The 21150-nt window shown below is 48.4% G+C and overlaps 1 protein-coding gene across 1 annotated transcript in view; it reads right to left on the bottom strand.

Annotated features, from left to right (window-relative positions):
- The window catches only part of WNT3A (Wnt family member 3A), an 88349-nt gene extending 67771 nt beyond the window's left edge, over nt 1-20578 (bottom strand). The window contains exon 1 of the mRNA XM_017830065.1: nt 20406-20578. Coding sequence (XP_017685554.1) covers nt 20406-20476 — 71 coding nt within the window. The 5' untranslated portion in view covers nt 20477-20578. The remainder of the gene's footprint in view (nt 1-20405) is intronic.
- Nucleotides 20579-21150: the final 572 nt, after the last annotated feature.

A 21150-nucleotide genomic window follows, 5' to 3' on the forward strand; every position in this document is an offset into this window, starting at 1 on the left:
TCCCTGGAGGTTTTTAAGATGAGACTGGATGTGGCATCAGTGCCATGGGCTGGGAACCACAGCAGGGTTGGATCAAGGGTTGGACTGGATGATCTCTGAAGTCCTTTCCAAACTGGCTGATTCTCTGATTCTCTGATTCTATGGCATCTACAATGTCACGCTCTACACCTGAGTAAGTCACCCAGATCTCCTTTCCAGCAATCTAGAGAAATCCACCATTTCAGGGCACACTTTAATGAGTCTTCATTTTTTTTGACATCTTCACTGTGAGAAACCTGTCTGACCATGACCATCCACTTCTCCTCTTTATCAAGGAGACAAAACAAGGTATCTCTGAGGGTGGATGTCCCAGAGCCTGTCCTGGAGGAACCACAGCTCAGACACCCCCCTGCCAAAACCCACGGCTCCACTCAGGGCTCCAAACCTCATGGTCAAGCGAGTGGAGCTCAAATGACTCCCCTGGTAGCTGACCCACAGCAATCCTACGCATGTGAATTCCTAGCCTACAGCAAACGCTGGCGAATGTGATTTAAATTAACCCTTTTTTATTGTGGGTAAGCAAAGCCTAATTAGCTCAGTTGCTGCAGGCAACCCGAGAGCACACAGGCGGCTCCCAGGGGTCAGCTGATGTGTGGTAACTTGTTGCACCGCAGAAACTCGATCAGGAGTTTAATTTGCTATAACTTCCACGCACGGGCAAACCCTTAGACCCGCGTTCTGATTTCTCCCCGAGCCTCGGGCGGTACAAAACGGACTAAAAGTTGCAGCCAGAGCCCTCCGTGCTGGGAGGTGCCAGGACACGCTGGACATCGGTGTGGACTGCTCCAAACCCCTCCATTCTGCAAGAATCTGAGAGTGATAACAGCAAAGAAAGCTCCTAAATCCCTTAAGCTTTTTTCCATCTTGAAATACTAAGAGCTCCTTGCGTTTAAGAGCAACAAATCTGGTTCTAGAGCATCCCTCGTAACAGAGCTGGGCCTAATATAAAACCATAAATGCATCTGTTTATCACAAACCAATTAATTTTTAGAGAAGTTAATAGTCCCTCTTGTTTCTGAGGGAGGAAACAACAAATAAAGGTCACCACAATAGTCCAGGTAGGTCTAAGTCACAAACACCTTTTAGAAGAGACAGCTTTCAAGAAAGACACTGAGATATTTTTTTCCCCCCACCCAATCTGTGTTTCCTGCTGCCCTGGTAGAAGATAGACATGATCAGCAGCGTCCTGGCCATAAGGAGGGACCTGCTCAGCTCACCAGCCCGGGACAGAACAGAGAAACAGTTGTTTCCCAGACCTCCAGTGGTCCATGGGCTCCATAGGACACCCTTGAAATTATTTACTCCAAGTCCTCTCCAAATGACAAACTCCCAACCACATACTTGGTTGATATGAGGGGTTTTTTTTCCAATGGTTCACTGAAACCAGCCAGATTCAGCTCAGAAAGAGACCTGAATTGCAGTGATGTTGAATCCCCAACTGGCCAAGTCCACCACGAGAAAGGATGGATCGTTCGGGTGAGGAGGGAAAAATGTGGTGAAATCCTCATCATCATCCTAAAAAAATGATCCCCCAGAGCCTCACACCCCACACCCGCTTTCAAATGGGACAGACTCTCAACCACCAGCACTGAAATGCTCCAGGATGGGACTCAGCTCACAGGCTGAGACATAAATACATAAATGTCTGCATAGAAAAATGTCTAACAGGGCTAAGTCTGCCTTTACTGAGTCCACAATGCACAGAATATTTGGCAATTAAACCTTATCTATCCAGGATTGCAGGGGACCCCAGTCAATTCTGGGAGCAAGATCTCAGTATTTATAAGAAAGCCCTGGAAACATGGAGCAGGACCTCCCTAAATAAGTCATATGTGTGGAATGCACTGCACTAATGAAAGAGTTTCTTAAATCCAGGGGGGAAACAGGATGCAAAGAGCAGGAAAGCAGAGGAAAAGGTGTTCAGACATTGTGGAGTTACAGGAGAGCAGGTGGATGTTTCAATCAGAGAAAAATGAGGTCAATTCACAGCAGAACAACCACAGAATGGGTCAGGTTGGAAGGGACCATAGTGGGTCATCAAGCAGGGCCATCCCACAGCACACGGCACAGGATTGTGTCCAGAGGGTTCTGGAATATCTCCAGTCAGGAGACTCCACACCCTCTCTGGAAAATCTGTCCCAGTGCTTGGACACTGCCCAGCAAAGAAGTTCTTCCTCATGTCCAGGTGGAACTTCCCGGGCATCAGTTCCTGCCCGTTCCTCCTGTGCCATTGCTGGGCCCCCTCGAGCAGAGCCTGGTCCATCCTCTGCCCCCTCCCACCCTTCAGATACTTGTAGACATGGATGAGGTCCCCTCTCAATCATCCCTTCTCGAGGCTGAACAGCCCCAGCTCCCTCAGCCTTCCCCAATTATCTTTAAATCTTGCAAATCTAAAACTTTGCATTTGCTCAGAAACTCGATTGTTGTGACTTTTGCCTTAACGGTAAGAATGGGATAATCATCACAAAACCCAAATTGCCACGGGCTTTTGAAGGCCAGGGGAGACCAGGCCCACTCCCTGCAAAGCCACACGAGTTGTGATGACATCTGAGGATGTTTCTGAGGGAATCTCCCTGTTTCCAGGTTCCACGAAAGCCTAATGAAACACCGAGGTCTGTGCTTATGAAATCTGTCTGGAGACAGAGACTTTCTCACTGGGGAGGTTTGAAGCAAAGCAAAGCCAGAAAGAAGCTTCCAGAGCTCGGTTAGAAACTCCCCTGGAGTCAGGGTTGCTACAGAATTAACCCAATTAGATTTTTGGGATGTAGGTACTGGCAAACTTCTCAAGCCACAACACTGTGCAAGCAGCTTCCTCAGCTTCCTCAGTGACCTCTCGGCTCATCCCTGCTCTGCAGTACCCTTGGTGTGACGTTTGTCAGCTTTGAAGGGGCTCCCAAGGCTGCAGGACTTCAATAGATTTGAAAAGAAAAAAAAAAAAACAAACAAAAAAAACAACTCAAAAAAACCTCATCAGGTTTGGAATTTTCCACAATATTCACCCGGGCTGGAATTTCACAGGTGCTCATGGCAGAAACCAGTGCTCAGTGGAGTTTATCTAATCCCTCTTTAACACCTAAAAGTTAGGAATCCAGGTAATGATATCACTTAGCCCCTGTCTGACCTCACAGAAGAACAATCAAGGCCACTGAAGAGCAAGTTGCTCTGTCCTAAGGTGGATGTGTGGGATAGGTGGGATGAAGAGCCTTCTGGGGGAAGTTTTTCCCTAAAAAAAGGAGCCAACGTGGAAGCTGTAAACTGGATATTTAATTATACACGCACAAAAATTATCCAACAGCCAGCTCAGAGGCAGAGGGTTTTAAATCACCTTTCAGAACGGTTTCAAGCTAAAGGAAGGGAGGTTTAGATGAGATATTAGGAAGAAATTCTTGGCTGGGAGGGTGGGGAGGCCCTGGCACAGGTTGCCCAGAGAAGCTGTGGCTGCTCCATCCCTGGAAGTGTCCAAGGCCAAGTTGGACAGGGCTTGGAGCAACCTGGGCTAGTGGAAGGTGTCCTTGCCCATGGCAGGGGGTGGAACAAGATGAGCTTTAAGGTCCCTTCCAACTAAACCCATTCCATGGCCCTGTTATTTCTGTGATTCTGTAATTAGCAGTTTTGTTGGCTGCACCAGAGAGGATTTGGGTCTTTTACCTCTTATCTCCAGGCAAGATCACCAAGGAAGGTCAAGGAATGACAGACACTTAAGGCTTCTCATCAGCCTCTCTTAAAATAGGGATAAAAACCTTCCGGACACTGAGTGGCATCAGAGAATTGATATTTGTGGGGTGTTCAGGAACTCAGTCCTGCTCCCAACTCTGCCCAAAAGGGAGCTGTTTAGGCTGTTTCTGGAGTGGCTGGAGAGAGATACACAACTCCAGACAGTGATTCATCACATCCACTAGAAAGATTCCTATCTCAGGAAGGATGAATCTCCCTCAGAAGGTGCCCAACTTTCTAGAGGGAGGGAAGATGATTAGCTCAGATAGTTGAGCATTATGCGGCTAAAATTGTGAGGATTCCATCCAGAGGTCTGTTTTGGGAAGGTTCTGTCACCCAACAGAGCACAGATGCAACTCCTTCCACGCTTGGAAGCAGCAGGTGTGCTCAAACTTCCTGAGAAAACCCTGTTTTCCAAATGGAGTTGTCCTGAGTTGGCAGGACAGTTCCTCAAGGATGAGTTGAATCTTCCCCATCTAACGCGGGAGGAGATGCCTCAAGATAACTTGAGTCAGCCAGTCTTTGGCATCATCATGAGACAAAGTCCCAGCCCATAAGCAAGTGGGTTGTTAGGGTGTTTTTTGGCTGTTTTTTGACTGGAAAATTCAGATTGGTTCCTGGTAAATTTTAAGGGCATTTTCCCTTGTTCTGTCCTTGGGCTCATGCCCAGTTATGCTCAGCCTTTTTCCTAGGAAAGGTTTCTATCTCTGCAACCCTGGGAGGCTCCCAGACTAGCACTGCAAGAAATGAAATCAAGGTCTTTCCTTCAGAACTGCTGCCTTCCTCTGTGGCCATTTCCCAGGTCTGTGGGAAGCACAAGGAAAAATGCTGAGTACTCAGTGACCTCCAGGCAACCTGCAAGCACTGCCCATCCCACAACCACACCACCCTTTTTTTTTTTCCAATGGCTAAACAGTGGTTTATGTGCTTAACTTCATATCTCCACACGTTTAAACCTCTTCAGGGCTCAGGAGCTGGCTGTGAGAAATAGGAATATTAATATAATGTCAGTGCCCAGAAGGTCTCTGACTGTGGAGGCAGTAGAGCAACTGCCCATGTTGGCTGAAGGTGGACACCAGGATCTCAAAGACCTCAAGTTCTCTGCCAAAAACAGTGCAGTGGAGTCAACCTCAGCACGTCCTTTCTGGAAAACCAAAAAACACCCTGAAATAGCCGTAACTGGAAAAGTAGAAATGGCAAAATCGTGGGGTTTTTTTGTAAAAAGGGTTTGTTTTTTGTTTTTCAGGTCGGTTTCTCAAGGGCACTGAGGTTAGAGGCACAGGCCCAAGTTACTGGGAGTCAAAGCCGGGGTGTGAGCCGTGTGAACACCCACGTGAACCTTCTTCCCCCCCCTGGTAAATATGAACCAGCTCGTGTTTGTTGCAGGGAAAGAGGATTCACACGGGCAGTTACCACAGAAAAACTGGCACCTCGTTAGTTCACACCCTAAACTTAGCTCGTGGTGGTTTGTTCATGTGCCCATCCCCTGGAGTGCCATTCCCAAAGCGAAGTCAGAGGACGAAATGTCCCCTTTAAACTCTCAGTCAGCAGCTTGGTGGTTATGGGCACCTACCCCTGGCATGGGAAAAACGAGCTGCAGAAGTTCCTCCTGCTCGGTTTGGGAGGAGGGGTTTTGAACCCAGCGTTCCCAAAATCTCAGCAGCACACCCCTTGCCAATAGAATATGGTGTTCCACGGAACTGCCTTAATCAATTAGTCACATTGATTGAGGCTTGGCCAGCGCTGGGGATTGAGCCAGGAACCTCTGGAGCTCAGAGCAGGAGCTCTCAACACCCATCACCCCCCGAGACCTGGGTGCAGATCAGGATAAGGGAGCACAGGGATGGGTTTTGCAAGTGCTGAAGCCCAGTAGGACACACACAGAAGTTCTGCAGTTCTGCCTTTGCATGCCCCAAAACCCCATCCAGCCCCAAGCCAAGTTTTGCTGCACGTTGTCAGATGTGTACAAGCCTTAACTGGGCTCCCTCTCTCTCCTGCAATGGGATGGGAGATGGGACTGAGATATGGCAGCAATTTCCATACATTATTGCTGGATGTCCCTGATATAATACATGTATAATAACGTGCTGTGTATCAGCCCGGCACAGGAAAGACTCTCCCTGCTCTCAGGCTGGATCTCAACCTGTGTGACCCAACTTGGTGCCTGAGCAGAGAAAATGAACAGAACTGCCCAGATATTTGAGGATAAACACAAAGCAAACACAGAGTTTTCCTGGCCCAGAGTCAAAGCATGAAGCAACCAGTAGGATCAAGACCTAAAGGAACTCGGAGTCTTAAGACACGAGACAAAGGAATCACTCCAAAGCAGCACTTTCCTGGCCCAGAATCAAAGTGTGAAGCAACTTGTAGGATCCTAAAGGAGCTCAGAGTCTAAAAAGATTGTCCCAAAGTCTGTTAACAGTCAAAAGAAGTTTTCCTTTGAGTTCCACCTGTCTTTGAAGCAGAAGCTAAAGCTAAGAGGGATATGTGCCCCTACCTACTTATGCACATACATAGAGACATATGTATCATATATATATATATATATATATATTTAACTACCTTCCTTCATAATCCATACTTCTGCTCTCCAAAGAATCCTCAAAGTAGTTCCTAACTGGACTTTTCTAGATGTCACTGGGAGCTGCTGACACCAATCCAGTATTTAAAGAGGGCTTATAAAAATGAGGGAGAGGGAATTTTTACAGTTTAAACTAAATGAGGAGAGATTTAAATTAGATATTGGGAAGAAATTCTTTTCTCAGAGGGGTGATGAGGCACTGGATCAGGTTATGGATGTCCCATCCCTGGGAGTGTCCAAGGCCAGGTTGGATGGGGCCCTGAGAACCTGATGCAGTGGGTATGATGGGGGGATTGGAACCAGATGAGCTTTGAGATCCCTTCCAACCCAAACCATTCTGTTATTCTATCACAGAAGATGAGCAGATGGAAACAAAACCAGAGCAAGGAGTTATTCTGTGGGCACTGAAACCAGTGAGCACTGACTCCTCTGTCCTTCTGTCTGGATTCAAGATGTCCCGGGAATATTGCACACACAGGATTTCTCACTCACATGCACACAGACATATCTGCACACACACTGCAGCCCCTGGGAGGGCTCACATCACGTCCCTCCTCTAGTTAAATGCCCCTTTTTGTGAGACTTGTGGGTATCTGATGACTTGTGGACATCTAACTCTTTTGAAAACCTCTGCCAAGTGAAGCTCGTTGGGCCGAGAGGTTCAAATGTCATTGCAGGGATGAACAGGCAGCAGGATTGCTCAAGTCTGGGATCATGTAGAAACTAGTTCTAAGAGATGGAATAGAGGAGAAATGGATCTGAGAGCCCTTCCATGAAGTCCCTCTTCGCCCCCAGTCCGCCAACCCCTCTGGGACCACGAAGACCATGACCTAAAGGACATCATTCTTTTGCACAAACTCTCCCCTTACAGCTACAATCTTCATAAGAACACTTTGGAAGGGACAGAATTTCATGAAAAAAGGGACCAACGTGACTGAAAACTACACAAATCACACCTGAGGTCTCTCCATCTATTCTTTCCTAAGATTAATAATAAAGTCTAACCTAGCACAGCAGCACCTAAGGCTAAGTTCATGCCTAACTTACCACCCAGATAGTTTTAATGGCAAAACCTATGTAGAGACCTGATATTTAGTCAGTTTAGAGTTCACATCACCTCCCTCACTCTTCCATCGTACTGATGCCACTGCATCCTTCTGGCATCAAGGAAAACCCCAGGTATCTTTTCTGACGCCTTTGAGATCACAGAAATTTAAGATAAACCAAACTCTTCCTCATTCACAGTAACAGAAACAGTCTGGGAATTCGAGGACTAGACAGCACAAGTGTATGAATAAATTTGCACAGATCTTATCAGCAAGGTCAGCAGAACCTACAAACCTGAAGCTCAGAGACAATATAAGTTATTGAGTTCTCTGCAGTGATTTCAGAACCATGATTGGCTTTGAGGGTGGTCTCTGCCACGGTGCCTCCACTTGGCAGCTCACCAGTGGTTACAAAAATCAGTCCACTTGAGGAATTCTTTGCCAAATGGTGCTTCTGCAGAAGCCCTTCTCTTGAACGAGGCTTTGCGTCGCAGGCTGACACCACACAAACCAAAACCATCAGACATCTGCAGAAATACAAACTCCTCGTCCATGGGGTCCTGCAGCCCAGGGCAGGATGAGCACGAGGACTTGGGCACGATGGAATTGGAGCATCTGACCCAACCTCGTTCACCCAGGCACCCAACCAGTCACCTTGGCTCTCCTGACCACCAGCACAGGGAGATGGGCTGCTGCGGGGAGTCAGTGCCTCCAGAGATGGACACCAGTGATAGGAGTGCTGAGTCACAGCCAGGCAGTGTCAGCCTCCATTCATGGGCTGGGAAGGGAGCTGAGATGACTCCCTCAGATGGGATGTCCAGCCCCGAGATGGAGTGTGACGAGCCCTGCTCAGCTGTGGTGCGTCAGCGCCGTGCGCGTCTGTCTCTGCAGCACAGAGGACAAACCTAAACCCCCCCCTCCTGCTCTCTGTCACACTGACTCATGTGTGTCCAGCTGCCCTGGCTGTTTGCCTCACTCCAGCACTGGTTGTTGTTTTTTTTAATAAACGGTGAGTCAAAGGTAACTCCAGCCCAGCTTTTCCTCCTGTACCTCGGGCTCAGCTCAGTGACCCCAAATTGTCCTTTGAAATGGGACGTGGGCACCTGCCTCTGCCAGAGACTGCAGGAAACTCTCTTGTTTCCCAGCTTTCTGATTCTCATCTGTCCAGGTCACCGAGCTCTTTATTTAGGCTTGTGAAGGAATATGACCAGAGGTCCCACGTCCCAGGGATGTGCTTTAACCCCTGAGTTATCCTTTCCCCCTGGTTTATCACAAAGTCTGCAATTCATTAGATAGCCAAGGTTTTGCATATCACCCTACCCTCCTGGTTCTAGAGATTGCCAAAATTGGGCCCTTGCATGCCAGAATCCAAACAGTTCTGCCCTATTTTTGGAGCCCGTGTGCAGGACCAAATTCCTCAATTTATTCCGAGAGGCAGCAGGAGCATCACTGTCGCTGGCAGGCACCAGCACGGTACCTGTGGCTGTAAACATGTCCCAGACGACATAAATCCTGAATTTAGCTTCTCTGCTAGAATTTGGAGAATCTTCTGGTCCATGTGACAGTTAAACTGCCATTTCAGTGGAGCTGATAGAAAGCCCTGCTGAGAACACACTGCCCTGTGTTAGGGCTGAGCTCGAGCCTTTCATCCAGGTTTCATCAGCAGGACAGATGGACTCGCTGCTCCTTTGGATCACAGACTTCCCATGTGCCCGTGGGCAAGTTGCACCAAGGGTTTCAGTGGCCACTGAATTAGCATTTCCCTGTCTGATTCCCAATCTTCTGCTAATGTGCCTTATCTATTCCCTTTCAACTCAGTCGTTTGCCCCATCTGTCTGGGCCTTATACCCAGGCAAGAACCAGTTCCCACTGTGCCCTTATTCTCTGTTGTGACTCTGAGGTTTTGCAATCAGTCCACTAATACCCATGACCTGTCCTGTTAGGAAAGGCTGTGGTCCAATAAGCTCCTTCCTTATCCACACAATATTCCTGTTAGCAATGACTCAGTGCTAACTACCTCTTATATCCATTACTTCTTCCCAATTCTGATTTAGGTTTATTTAATCCAGCCTGGGGCACGCGAGGATGGATGAGATAATTTCTGGATCAAATGATTTAATGGTGGTGGAAGCTGTTGCACCTATTTTTGCAAACCCAGCAGTGGGGTGCATCTCAACCAACCCAAGGTGCCTAATTGTTGGATAGCTAAATCTGTGCTGCTCGAGTTCTGTTCTCTCTGTGGCACGTGAGAAGAAATAAGCACTAAAAAAAAAAAAAAAAGCAACAGAGCTAATCCACTTTTCCTCAGGATGAGGAAATTCAGAATGAGCTGAGGATATTCATGGAGCAGCCACTGCAATCCACTGACAAGGGGCAGCTCAAGAAAATCACTTAATTGATCAGGTTGCAGCAGTGCCATCGATAAATCTGAGGCAAAAAGCACGAATTATGTGTCTAAGTAGCCTTGCACTTCCCTCCTGTTCCTTCTCCACTTGCACTTCCACCAGCAAATCTTTCCACATCATGACCCAAACACATCCCTGCTAATGCTGCAGCAAAACAGCTCTCAGGGCCTGGAGAGCAGGCTGCCAGTTTTTAACTCTATACATTTATACTATTTATAAATAGGAGCATATCCAGGCCTTGAAAAAAATCAGCACACTTTGTTCAAGGGCTAGGATGGGATGAGATCCCAATTCCTGAATCCTTCAGGGTAAGAAAATAATAGACCATATCAATATGCACTTCAAGAGGTTGGATGGGGCTCTGAGCAGCCTGGGCTAGTGGAAGGTGTCCCTGCCCATGGCAGGGGGTGAAAAGAGATGATCTTTCAGGTCCCTTCCAACCCAAACCATTCCAGGATTCTGTGATCCTGATATCCACAGAAGGATCTGTCCTCAGAGCCTGCAGGATGCTCTTCCTCACCACTGTGAAGGAAACCAGAAGGAGAGGCAGCACTCCTGTGACACACAGGATCAGTGTGGTCCCCAGCTCTCTCCTGCTTTGGATTATTCATTTCCTGTCAAATCCACCTGGATGGTTCTTCCCGTGGAAGAATGTGAAAGGAATTGATACTGAATGAAAATTCCCTTTAAACACCTTTCTGAGAGTTGGGATTTTTGCTCAGCTCTTCCTCACATGTGTGGAATGACACACCAGAGCTTCAAGTGGAGAATTTTTAAAGGTAATTTGGTCACTGAAGACACCCCTTGAAGGGTCCTTCCAATGGAAAAATCCTCTTTCAGCACTCCACAGGTCCAAGCCTTCAGGAAAATTCAAAGCAAAAATTCATCTGCCTAAAAGGAGATACCTTTGACTGTCCTGGTCATCCAGGATCCTCTTGCAGGGAATGGTTAGAAAACTGGCACAGCTGGGAAGTGATTCATCCCATCCAAAAGTAAACGTCTGACACACAGCAGATGAGTTGCATCTTATTTCTCTCCACCAACTCTAAAAGGACACTTGGCTGGAGAATGCCAAAGCTTCGAGAACCTTCTCCCTCCAGGAGGGATAGAAATCAAACATGAATCTCCTAAAAAAACACCTTTATCCAGGGTTTTGTGCCTCTGAAGGAACTGTGGGTCTCCCAGAAAATTCTACAAATCTCATCTGATGCCCAGTAGCATTTCCCCAATCTTCCCTGGGATTTGGATGGAGTCCCACCTGCCCAGACCGTTCCATTTCTTCCCAGCTCCTGCAGGCTCGTTAAAAAACTGGGAATTCTCCCTTAAGTGTGTGTCCCCCGTCCTGCAAAGGATTTGGAGTTGTTCTCTGTCATGCCACACAACACTGTCTAGCAACAGGCTCTATTGTTGCTCCTCTGGGGGCAGAGGGACAAACTGAATGGAAGGCTTGGCATCCGTTCAAGGAGCTTCAGTCCTGCCTTCCCACCCCTTGGGAAATATCTCTATTAGACAAGGTGAACCCTCTGGAAGCAGAAGGAACTCCTGCTCTGCTTGGCTTCGTTTCACAGGCCTGGCTACGACAGAGATGGACTCTGCTCCATCCCGCAACGGGAATCCCGTCGACGGAATTCTTCCGGAAATTTCCCCGGAAAACCTGAATGTGCATCATTTTGGCCATAAAACCGCGTGTTCCCACAGAGGTGGGGAGGAAACACAAAGCTGGAAAGGGAAATTAAGAGGTGCAGGCCGGGAAAAGGGAAAAGGTTTGGATTTCAGAGAACTGAAGGAAAAACAAAATCAGGGGAGCTCCTGAAATGCAGATACAGGTCTGGCATTAACCAGTGTCTATGTCCTTCTGCTGAGATAACTCGTGACAGGGACACAAGAGCACCAGATCTCATTTTAAAAAGTTTTTAAGGATAAAATTCTATTACAATCTTGAGGTGATGACTTGTGGATGTGGTTGGAGGATGGTGGGAGACTCTGGGTGTGTTTGAGGATAAGGAGCACGAGGAAAATGGATTTATGCTCTGGAGAGTCCTGGATTAGAGGCAGGATTAGGTATGTTACAGAGGAAGCTTCAAAACACTCAAGCTGCTCAGGCTTTCAGCAGCTGGGCTGAGACATGACAAAATACCACTTGGTGTGGATTTGTTGTGGAGAGAGGAGGTCTGGAGGGGTTTAGTACCAGTCTGGATGGAGTGAATGTTCCTGCAATGGCTGCACCCCTTCCAATTCACCAATGGGCACTGCAGACCTTATCAAAATACAGGAAAATAGTGGAGAAAAAGCCCCTGATTTGAGCCATGTGAAATGATGCCAGGCAATGGGAATTACAGATTTTAACAGCGAGGAAATAGCCAAGTGAGCAAACTCTCCAGGAGGATTCCCTGTGTTGGGTATAATCCTGGATGACAGTGGTGGAGATATTTCTGAGCTGATTTCCTCAACTGCTCCACAGGACTTAACCAGTCAAGTTCAGTCAAAGAACTGCACCATAAGAAACTTCCCACTTCTCCCCATCACAGAAAGGAGCCAAGAGCTCCTGGCTTGGGTGGAGACACCAAAATTGCAGATGTAATAAATGAAGTGGATTCCACCCTAAGGCTTTGCTCAGTTGCCTGCAGACAGACATGAAGTGCCACTGAGATGTTCCGGGGTTTTTGGGCCTCCATCTCCTGCTGAGAAAGGGGCAGGTCATCAGTGGATTGTGGACAATCCCTGCCAGGCCTCTGGGGACATCCAGGATGCCACCAAATATCTTAACTGGCAGTAGAACCTATGCAGGGGCTCCTTAAGGGAACCTGGACACCTTCATTTTTGGCCTGGATGTCATTCCAGGAGGGTGTGTTTAAACTGAACGCTGGGAATGATGCATGGCAACCAGGAGAGTTCCCAAACCTGGGATGAACACGAGGCCAGGCCTGAAATGTGAGGGTCTACCACGGTCTGAGCTCAAGGAACCCCCTGAGATACTCTCTGAGCCTTCCAGGCAAACCTGCTCCAATGCCCTTTGAGCCTACAGAGCCCTTTGGAATGGGAGAAATGACCATCCCAGACCATCCCAGACCTCTGGAATACCTTGTGAGGCCGGTGATGGAAGAAGGGAACCGGCCCACGGTGCTACAACGTGACCTTGGTGAGGCCTGAGAGTGTTCAAAGATGCCAGAAGAGAAAAGCATTTCACACCGACAGAGCGTGGAGGAATATCCACGTTGGAAAAGAGCCACAGCACCCCTGCCAATAATTCTCACCATACCAATACAAAGCATAACTGGCTATTATTGACACCAGGAGACCAAAGGCACCTTGAAGTCCTTTGATGGCTCAGCCTCCATAAATGCAAAGCTCCCTCTGAGCAGCAGCAACATCCAAGTGGGAAGGGGACTGTGAATATGCAGGTGACAAACCAGGAAGGGAGACAAATAACACCTTTGTGATGCAGAACAGCTTTGCCCGGGCTCCCAGCCTGCTTTGAAAAGCTGTGCCCTATGTTAGGAGTTCAGAAAAAGGGAGTTAATGTATCAGTTCTTCCTCCCTCCCCCTTTTTTTTTGCGAGTTCCAGTAGAATTTGGAGTGAACCCACGAACTGATGAATTTTTACGTGTTGTGCAAAGGTGACAACAGGGCTTGGTGCAAATCCCTCCATTTTTACAGAAGGGGAGAAAAGCATCATGAACAGCCTGGGATAGATGGAAACAGCTGGCACAGTCTCAGGGGTGGCTTTTCTGCAAGACCAACCTTAGGTCTAATCCAGCAAAGCCCTGATGGATACACCATGGGAGGCTGAGCATCCCTGAGTCTTCCTCTCCTTGCAGTATTCAGTCCCACTGAATTTGTCTTGGCTCTGGGTCTTCATTTGGCTCTAAGTGGTGGCAGCAAAGCAGAGGTGGGTGGGTTTAGTGAGACCTTTCAGGCTGGGAATGCTCTTGCTGCAGCCTTGGGGCTCTGCCTCATCCCGCGTGTGAAGAAGGCAAAAACACTCTGCCCAGCACTTCTCCCCCTGCTCTTTGCCCTTCCTTTCCACTATATTTTAGTGGGTTTAACTGGTAACATCACCCCAGCACTGGCCATCACCTGACTGGCCAGAAGGCACCAAGCTCCACATCACCAGAAGGCAGCGGGTGCCTGTTTTGAACCTCCTCCTCCTTTTCAGCCACGATCTCCAGACCTCCTGCGTGCTCCTCCTCCCAGCTACACCCCACAGGGTCTCCTTTGGGATTCAGAAGAGGATCTTGAGCCTGGTCCTGCTCTTGGAAGGGAATTTGAGCACGGATGTTGGTGGGATGGAGGGAGGAGGCTGTGAGCTCACACCCAACGTTCTCACCATCCCGGGAACAGCTCAGCTGTCCAAAGAGAGCATCCTGACTCAGAGCCCGAAGGATTCCCCCCTCGACACACTTGAGCAAGGCCCGTGAAGTGCTGTCATTAAGCCCAATAAAGCCCTTTGAAATGCGGCCGGGCTGTTTGAGTCACGCACTCGAGGAACGCTGAGCGGCCACATCATCCCGGGATTGTCCCGCTGGGATTTTCCTGCGCAACCAAACGCGCAAAGGAAAAAAAATAAAAAAATCTGTGCTCCTCGTGGGGTCTAACACGGAACGAGCTCCTTCCCCCGCTGCTTTGCACCCATGATAACAACCAGAGAGGCAGGAATTGGTGCAGAGAGTAGCAATCCCCGCCTGGAAAAGCGGCAGCATCGCCGCAGGGCTGGAGCGGAGCTGCCTCATCCCGCAGGAAGAGGGATGGGAGCAGGAAAGGGATCCCAGAGATTCGGGATGGAGACACCAGTGACTCAGCCTGCTTTCCCCTGGTACAGTCAGCAGTCCTTGACTTTCCTCTCCTAGAAGAAACCATGGACTCACAGCAAAAATCAAGGCTGGATCTTTAGAGGGAAAGGTCAAAAAGCCTTTTTTTTGGCCAACAGAAAGCAATGCAATGCCCAGCCCCTTGTTCCAGCTACTCTGGTTGGAGATGTCCCTGCTCATTGCAGAAGGATTGAACTAGATGACCTTTAAAACGTCCCTTTCAACCCAAACCATTCTGTGATTCCAAATGCTCAGAAGTTTCTAGGTGAGAAGTCTCAGAGGTGTTCAGATGCCTGGACAGGAGATGTTTCACCTCCAGGGTTACCAGAAAAGGGCTGGGGACTAAAATTGTTCACTTTTCCTTGTCTTAGTTAGGAGACAGTTTGATGCAATGCCTTCACCCAAAGCTTTGAATATCTCATGGCTGGTTTTCAGGGTAACTTATCTAACAAGTCCTCTTAAAATTGAAAGAAACAAATCAACTAATACGTAGCAGGACAACACAATTTAGTAAAAAGAGTCTGAAATCTGAGTAGATGAGGGATTTTCTTCAGTACACACTGGGCTTTCTGGGAGAGTCCCAGCCTTCCCCAGGTTTGAAACGGGGGCTTCCTGCCTTGAAAAATTTCAGTTCCTGCTGGGAAAAAAACCTTCTTGTGTGAGCTTGGCCCAGTCACTGAATCTCAGCAAACAGTTCCTCCATGCCTGGGCTGTGCCAGGAGCAACACAAATACCATTGGTGCCTGTTTCTCCATGAAAAAGGGAGGTGGGAAATAACTTCCCTTGTCCTTTGCACGCTACACTCTATGCATGGAATGGGCCAGAGCTCTTTTTTTACCACTTACATCCACACAGCAAGATCCCCTTGACCCAGTTCCCTCCACCCCACTGAAGTTTGGGTGCAAATCACCCATCCTGCCCTCCTGAAAATCCAAACCGGTGGGTGAGTTGGTACCTGAGCACAGGCTGAACCAACATTCCATGATTATACACTGCCTGGAACAGCAGGGCCACGTCAGGTCCTGTTGTAACACAGATAAACGGGTGTAAAGACAATTCCCAAGCCTTGGGGCGAGGGTGGGAGAGAGCCACATGTGGAGGGATTGCACTGTGTGCTGAAGGACTTTAACATCCCTTCATTGCAGGAGGGGAGGGGATGGACAGGAATGTCATCACCTTGGAAATGTCAAAATCCTCACTCCCAGCTAATGGAGAAGGGAAGTGGGGAGGTGCAGTTCCTGCTTCCCAGCTCTAGGGATTGCTTTAGGAGCCCAGGCTGTCCCCTGGGTGACCCTCCAGGGCTCTGCCTCCCTCCTGGCTAAAAAGGGATCATCATGTTAGGCTGCTCTCTGCCAAACTAAGCTTTGCTTTCTCCAGAGCGGAGCCTGCCAAGGCTCAGCTTTAAGTTCTGCGGGATTTGCAGCCGAAGGAGAATCGTGTTTCTCGCGGGATCCAGAACCTGGCCTGGCTTTTCCCTGTGTAAGTCAGGGGCTGTTCCACCCACCTCACGGGGGACAGATCCCAGGAGAGACCTGGACCAGAGCATGAGCCAGGACTTCCCCTGTGCATGATGCCACCAACCAGGGACAGGCTCAGCTGCTGCGCTGGAGTGTGGCTGGAAAAATGCCACCGGATTACTCGTGTGCCTGTGGGCAAAGCTCCCTCCCACCCCGCTCTCCTTGCACTGACACCTCCTGAACTGCAAAAACAGGGATGGAAAAATCAGTTGGATCATCCTCCCCAGTTCCTCTTGTAAAGTGGATCCTGCAGAACATCACAGGCTTTTCCAGCTTTATCCTACGTGGATGAGCAAACCCGACAGAGCTGCTGTGACCAGTGGTGGGGAACAAGCAAGAGCAAAGCCAGGGAAAGGTTTCCAACACACATCCTCACATCCTTCATGTCCTCTTTCCAAAGAGCAGCCTGGCATCTCCAGGAACACTCTGTCCACTCAGACACTGGTGCTCCCAGCTCACCTCCTTTTCCTGCTCCTTACGGGGCCGATCCCATCCCACCCCACTCTGGGTGTGACAGGGGTGTTACAGGGAGCAGCAGAGGGGACAGGAGCCCCACCATGACCAACAGAACACAGGAAAGGACAGACATTCCTGCCCCAAAGTGATGCCACCACATCAGATCCCAAGCCAGTGCCCATCTCCTCCCATGAGACATCCTCTTCCAGCCCCTCTCCAGTCACACATTTCGACCACACACATCCCCAGCAAACCTCTAGCTGCCTCACACCCAGGAAAAATAACATTTCAGATGCCAGCTAACACTTAATTCAACCCAAAGAGCCTCTCCTGGGATTATGTCCCCTCGCACCACCACCCTGGGCTACTGGAAGTGGAGATTCCCAGCACGGAATTTTTGTGTTAATTTTTGTTGCTGGTTTTTTTTTTCCCTCCTGAACCAAACCCTTCTCCCTTCTGAATCATTTCTTGCGCTCTGGCTGTGTTCAGACCAAGTCAGGCCAGACACCACTGATCAAACAATAAAATAAATAACATTAAACGCCTTTTTTTTTTCCTGTTCCATGTGGAGTCAGTCAAGGCAGTGCAAATTAGCTGGAAAAAGTTTTACTTTTTTAATGCTGCTACTGTGACTCCACATGGACCCCAGACTCCCACAGGACAGGGAACAGGTTGCATCAAACCCTCCCTTACCCACGAATTCTGCTTCTGAATTTCCTAAGTCTTCCTTCATTCATTCCAATCTCTCTCTTTTTTTTTTTTTTAACACACCAAAAAATGAACAGCACTAACACTTACAAAAAAAAGAAAAAACGCCAAAAAACAACATATTTTTGCTCTTAATCTGGCCCCCTGGGTGTGGAAGAGCCTGTTGCTGCTCCCAGTAGCTCCTTTAGGTTGAGCAGCTCAGTTGCTGCTGTGCTGGAGAAGGTCCCGTGGGGTTACTGTGGCACAATAAATCACGTCAGCACATCCCTAAAAACTCGGCACATCCCTTCCAAAGGGAGCTGGTCCCTCTGCCTTTATCACTTTTAAATCGTTGTTTTGAAAGCCTCTTTTATCCCGCTCTGTAAATACCTTATTTTCTGCTTTTAAGAAGCTCCCACTGCTTCCCCCTCCTCCTCCCTCATCCCTGAAAGGACGTGGATGGAGCACGGGAGCATCACTGCTCTGAGGGATCGTCTCCCTTTTGCTCCACCGAACTTTTCCCAAAGATTCTAGGCACCCGGATCCGCCAGCGCCGCTTGGCCTGATTTAAACAGGTGCCCCCGTGCCATGGTGGGAACAGGAATTTCAACAGCTCAGCCAAGTAAGAAGCTGGAAGAGGTGGACAGAACTCAGGGCAACAGGGACACGTCCCCTGCTCCCCCTGACAAATGCACACTTTATATTTCCCCTTGTTTTGGGAGAATAATTAACCAAAACCTACAGGAAAATACAGTTTCTCAGTCCCTGCTTTGGCACGGATTTTCTCCCAAGTGTAACTCTCCACAGCCCCCGTGTGCTTCAGGATGAGTTTACTCTTTAATTAGAAAGTATTACTGCGGAGGGGACACAGTCTGGGGAGGGTCAGTGAGAGATTTTCTGCTGAAAGCAAGCAAATCACTGCGAGGTGACACAGGGGAGGCTTTAGGCAGAGATGGTTGGGATGGGATTGTTGCTGTTTGCATGGACAGACTGAAAAATTCCTGGTCCTCTCCTCATAAAAGAAAATAACACCACTACACCACACACAGAAAAAAAAGAAACAACCCGGAGAAAGACAAGGGGAAAATTAAATTAAAATAAAATAAAGCAGCATGACACTAAATCAGGTGTTTTGGGACTGCCCTGGACTAGGAGACAAGGAACTTTACTCCCGATGTTGGGATGTGCATGGATGTAGCCAGGGGACCCCTGTGCCAACCTCCAGGCCCTGATTCCCACGTCTCCAGGGCTGCTCCAGCCTTGGGGGTGGCCGTGGGTTTATATCTTGCTTGGGGATAAATAAAGAGGGAAAGGTTGAGGATAAATAAAGGGAGAAAGGGGTGGGTGGTGGTGGGGAGCGAGAGGGAATTTAGGCAGCCAATGTAACAGCTCCCGGCCTCTCCCCCGACTCCCCCACCCCAATCAAACCCTCCTTTGCATTTCCATGGCCTAAGGGGGGTTTCTCCTTGCGAAAGAAACGTCTGAAACCGCTCCCTGGCACCGGGGAAGGACGGAAAAGAAAAACAAAACACCCCAAAAAACCCCCAAAGTGTCGCCGCTGCCTCCCCCCCCCAACCTGCACACACCTGATACCCCCGGCTCGGAAAGGGAAACCTCCTGCCCCTCTCTCCATCTCCTCCTTCCCAGCCTTTTTCCCCCCCGACAGCCGCTTCTCCCGCAGCTCCGGGAGCGGGGACAGGGGACCGGGGACGGGGGACGGGGGGGGTCCCTTCGCTCCCCTCGCTCGGGTGACAAGGGAATATTTATGTTGGTATTGGAGGAATGCGCTTCCTTCTCCAATCAGGAATGCAACCGGAGTTTCTAATTATAAGTTAGATGGTGGCTGGGAATAAAAGATTGCTTTTTAATGACTCCCCGTCCAGGTGCTCTCTCTGCCTTGCCTTCCCAAGAACACATTTGCATTTTATTGCTTTTCTCCCATCCCAACGAATTCCCTGCTTTTTCAGACATACCTGAAATAGTTGGAGAGGCTGCTGCCTTCAACACCCTCAACCTCCGCACCGCCGGGCAAGGGGGGGGAACGGCGGATCCCGCACGGATCCCGCACGGATCCCGCCCGGATCCCTCCCGAACCCCGCGACCGGCTGGGGGGCGAGGGGGGGGGGGCGGGGAGGGAGGAGCGGGGAATAAACGCACTTTTAAAAAAAAAAAAAAGAATTATTAGGAGGAGGATTTTTTTTTTCGGTTTGTTCGGTGGGCGCTCCCGAGCCGTTCGCCGGCGGAGCAGCCCCTCTCCCACCCGGCGGAGCCTCCGCGGAGCCTCCCCGAGCCCAATTACCTCCGCGGGGTAATTAGAGCAGATCGTGCGCTTACATGCCTTGCCCAGCACCATTTGCTTTTTGTGGGGGAGTGAGGGAGAAAAGGCTCTTAAAGGCGTAGGGTGCTAAAGCGCGGAAAAGGCAAAAAAAAAAAAAGAACCCCTCGAGGAGCTGCGACCTCGCTCCTCTCCATCCCCCCCCCCCCCCAAAAAAAAAGTGCGTTATCCCCGGGAAAAGGGGCGAGAGGGACCCGCCGATCCCGCGCCGGGCTCGTCTCTCCCAGCGCCGTCCCCGCTCCCTGCTCTGCCTTCCCAACACCCAGGTTGTGGAGCCTTCACCTCCTTTCTCTTTCTTCTCATTTCCCCCCCCCTTTTTTTTTTTCCCCCTTTTCCCCTAAATATTCCTTAAAGCCAAGGGGGGGGAAAAAATTCCCAAAACTTTTCATCCTTTCCCCCCCACACACCCCTTTCCTTCCACCTGACTAGCTCGAAATCACCTTGAAATGCTCATGTCAACTTGTATCATTATCTCTTTAATTCAGGCAGCGCCTTTTGTTCTTCACAGGAGAGGATCAAAGCACTTAAAAAAAAAATAACTTTCCGATCGCTCCCTCTCGCTCTCTCTCTTTTACAGTAGGAGAAGGAGAGATCAGGTATAACCCAGTCAAAATAAACAAAGTGAATGCATAAATAAAAGAGGTGAAATGCAGGTTCTAAGAACTTGCTGGCGCTGGAACAATCCCACCTCTTTAGCTGAGTGGCAACGAAAGGAGAATTTCAAGTCATCTTAAGCGCAGGGGTTGCAGAGAAAACAGAGGAGGGGAAAAATAAATGAAAATGAGAGAAAAAAAAAAAGAAGAAGAATAAAACTTACCACCAGATTGGGTAACTTGACAGAGCCTGACTCAACCCACAAAGAAACAGGAAATATCCAAAAGAGGCCATTGATGAAAAGTTGTCTTTCTTTTTTTTTTTTTTTTAACCAGAGTTGCCAAAAACCTTCCTTTCTTCTGAGGCAGGATGATTATTTTAATAATAATAATAATAATAATAATAATAATAATAATAATAATAACAATAATTTAAAAAAAAAAAAAAAAAGTCAAATGAAGTGAACTCAACCCCGACCAGGTAAATCCTCTCTCTCGCTTCCTCTACTACTCTCAAGGAAAAAAAAAAAAAAAAAAAAAATCTCAGAGAGGTAAAAAACTCTTCTCTCAGCCAAGACACTGAAGGCAAATATTAAAAAAAAAAAAAAAAAAAAAAAAAAAAAAAAAAAAAAAAAAAAAAAAATCTCAGAGAGGTAAAAAACTCTTCTCTCAGCCAAGACACTGAAGGCAAATATTAAAAAAAAAAAAAAAAAAAAAAAAGAAAAAAAAAAAAAGTTTGAAGTAGCTCTCTTAAAAAGGACCCAATCAGCACTTATTGCCAAAGGGAGAATTCTGATGCTTTGGCTTGTTCTGTCAATCAGGAGCGTGAAGTCAGGAATGAGCTAATTGCGAGGAGATAGTGTTTTAATACTCATTAGGGGGCACGTTGGCCCACAAGCCAAGGGATAAAATGTAGTTTTAAAAAGGGGAAGGAAGATTTAGGGGGTTTAAATAGACAGGGGGGACCCC

This window comes from Lepidothrix coronata, unplaced genomic scaffold (genome assembly GCF_001604755.1).
Source record: "Lepidothrix coronata isolate B3197 unplaced genomic scaffold, Lepidothrix_coronata-1.0 Scaffold173, whole genome shotgun sequence".
Taxonomy (NCBI): Eukaryota; Metazoa; Chordata; class Aves; order Passeriformes; family Pipridae; genus Lepidothrix; species Lepidothrix coronata.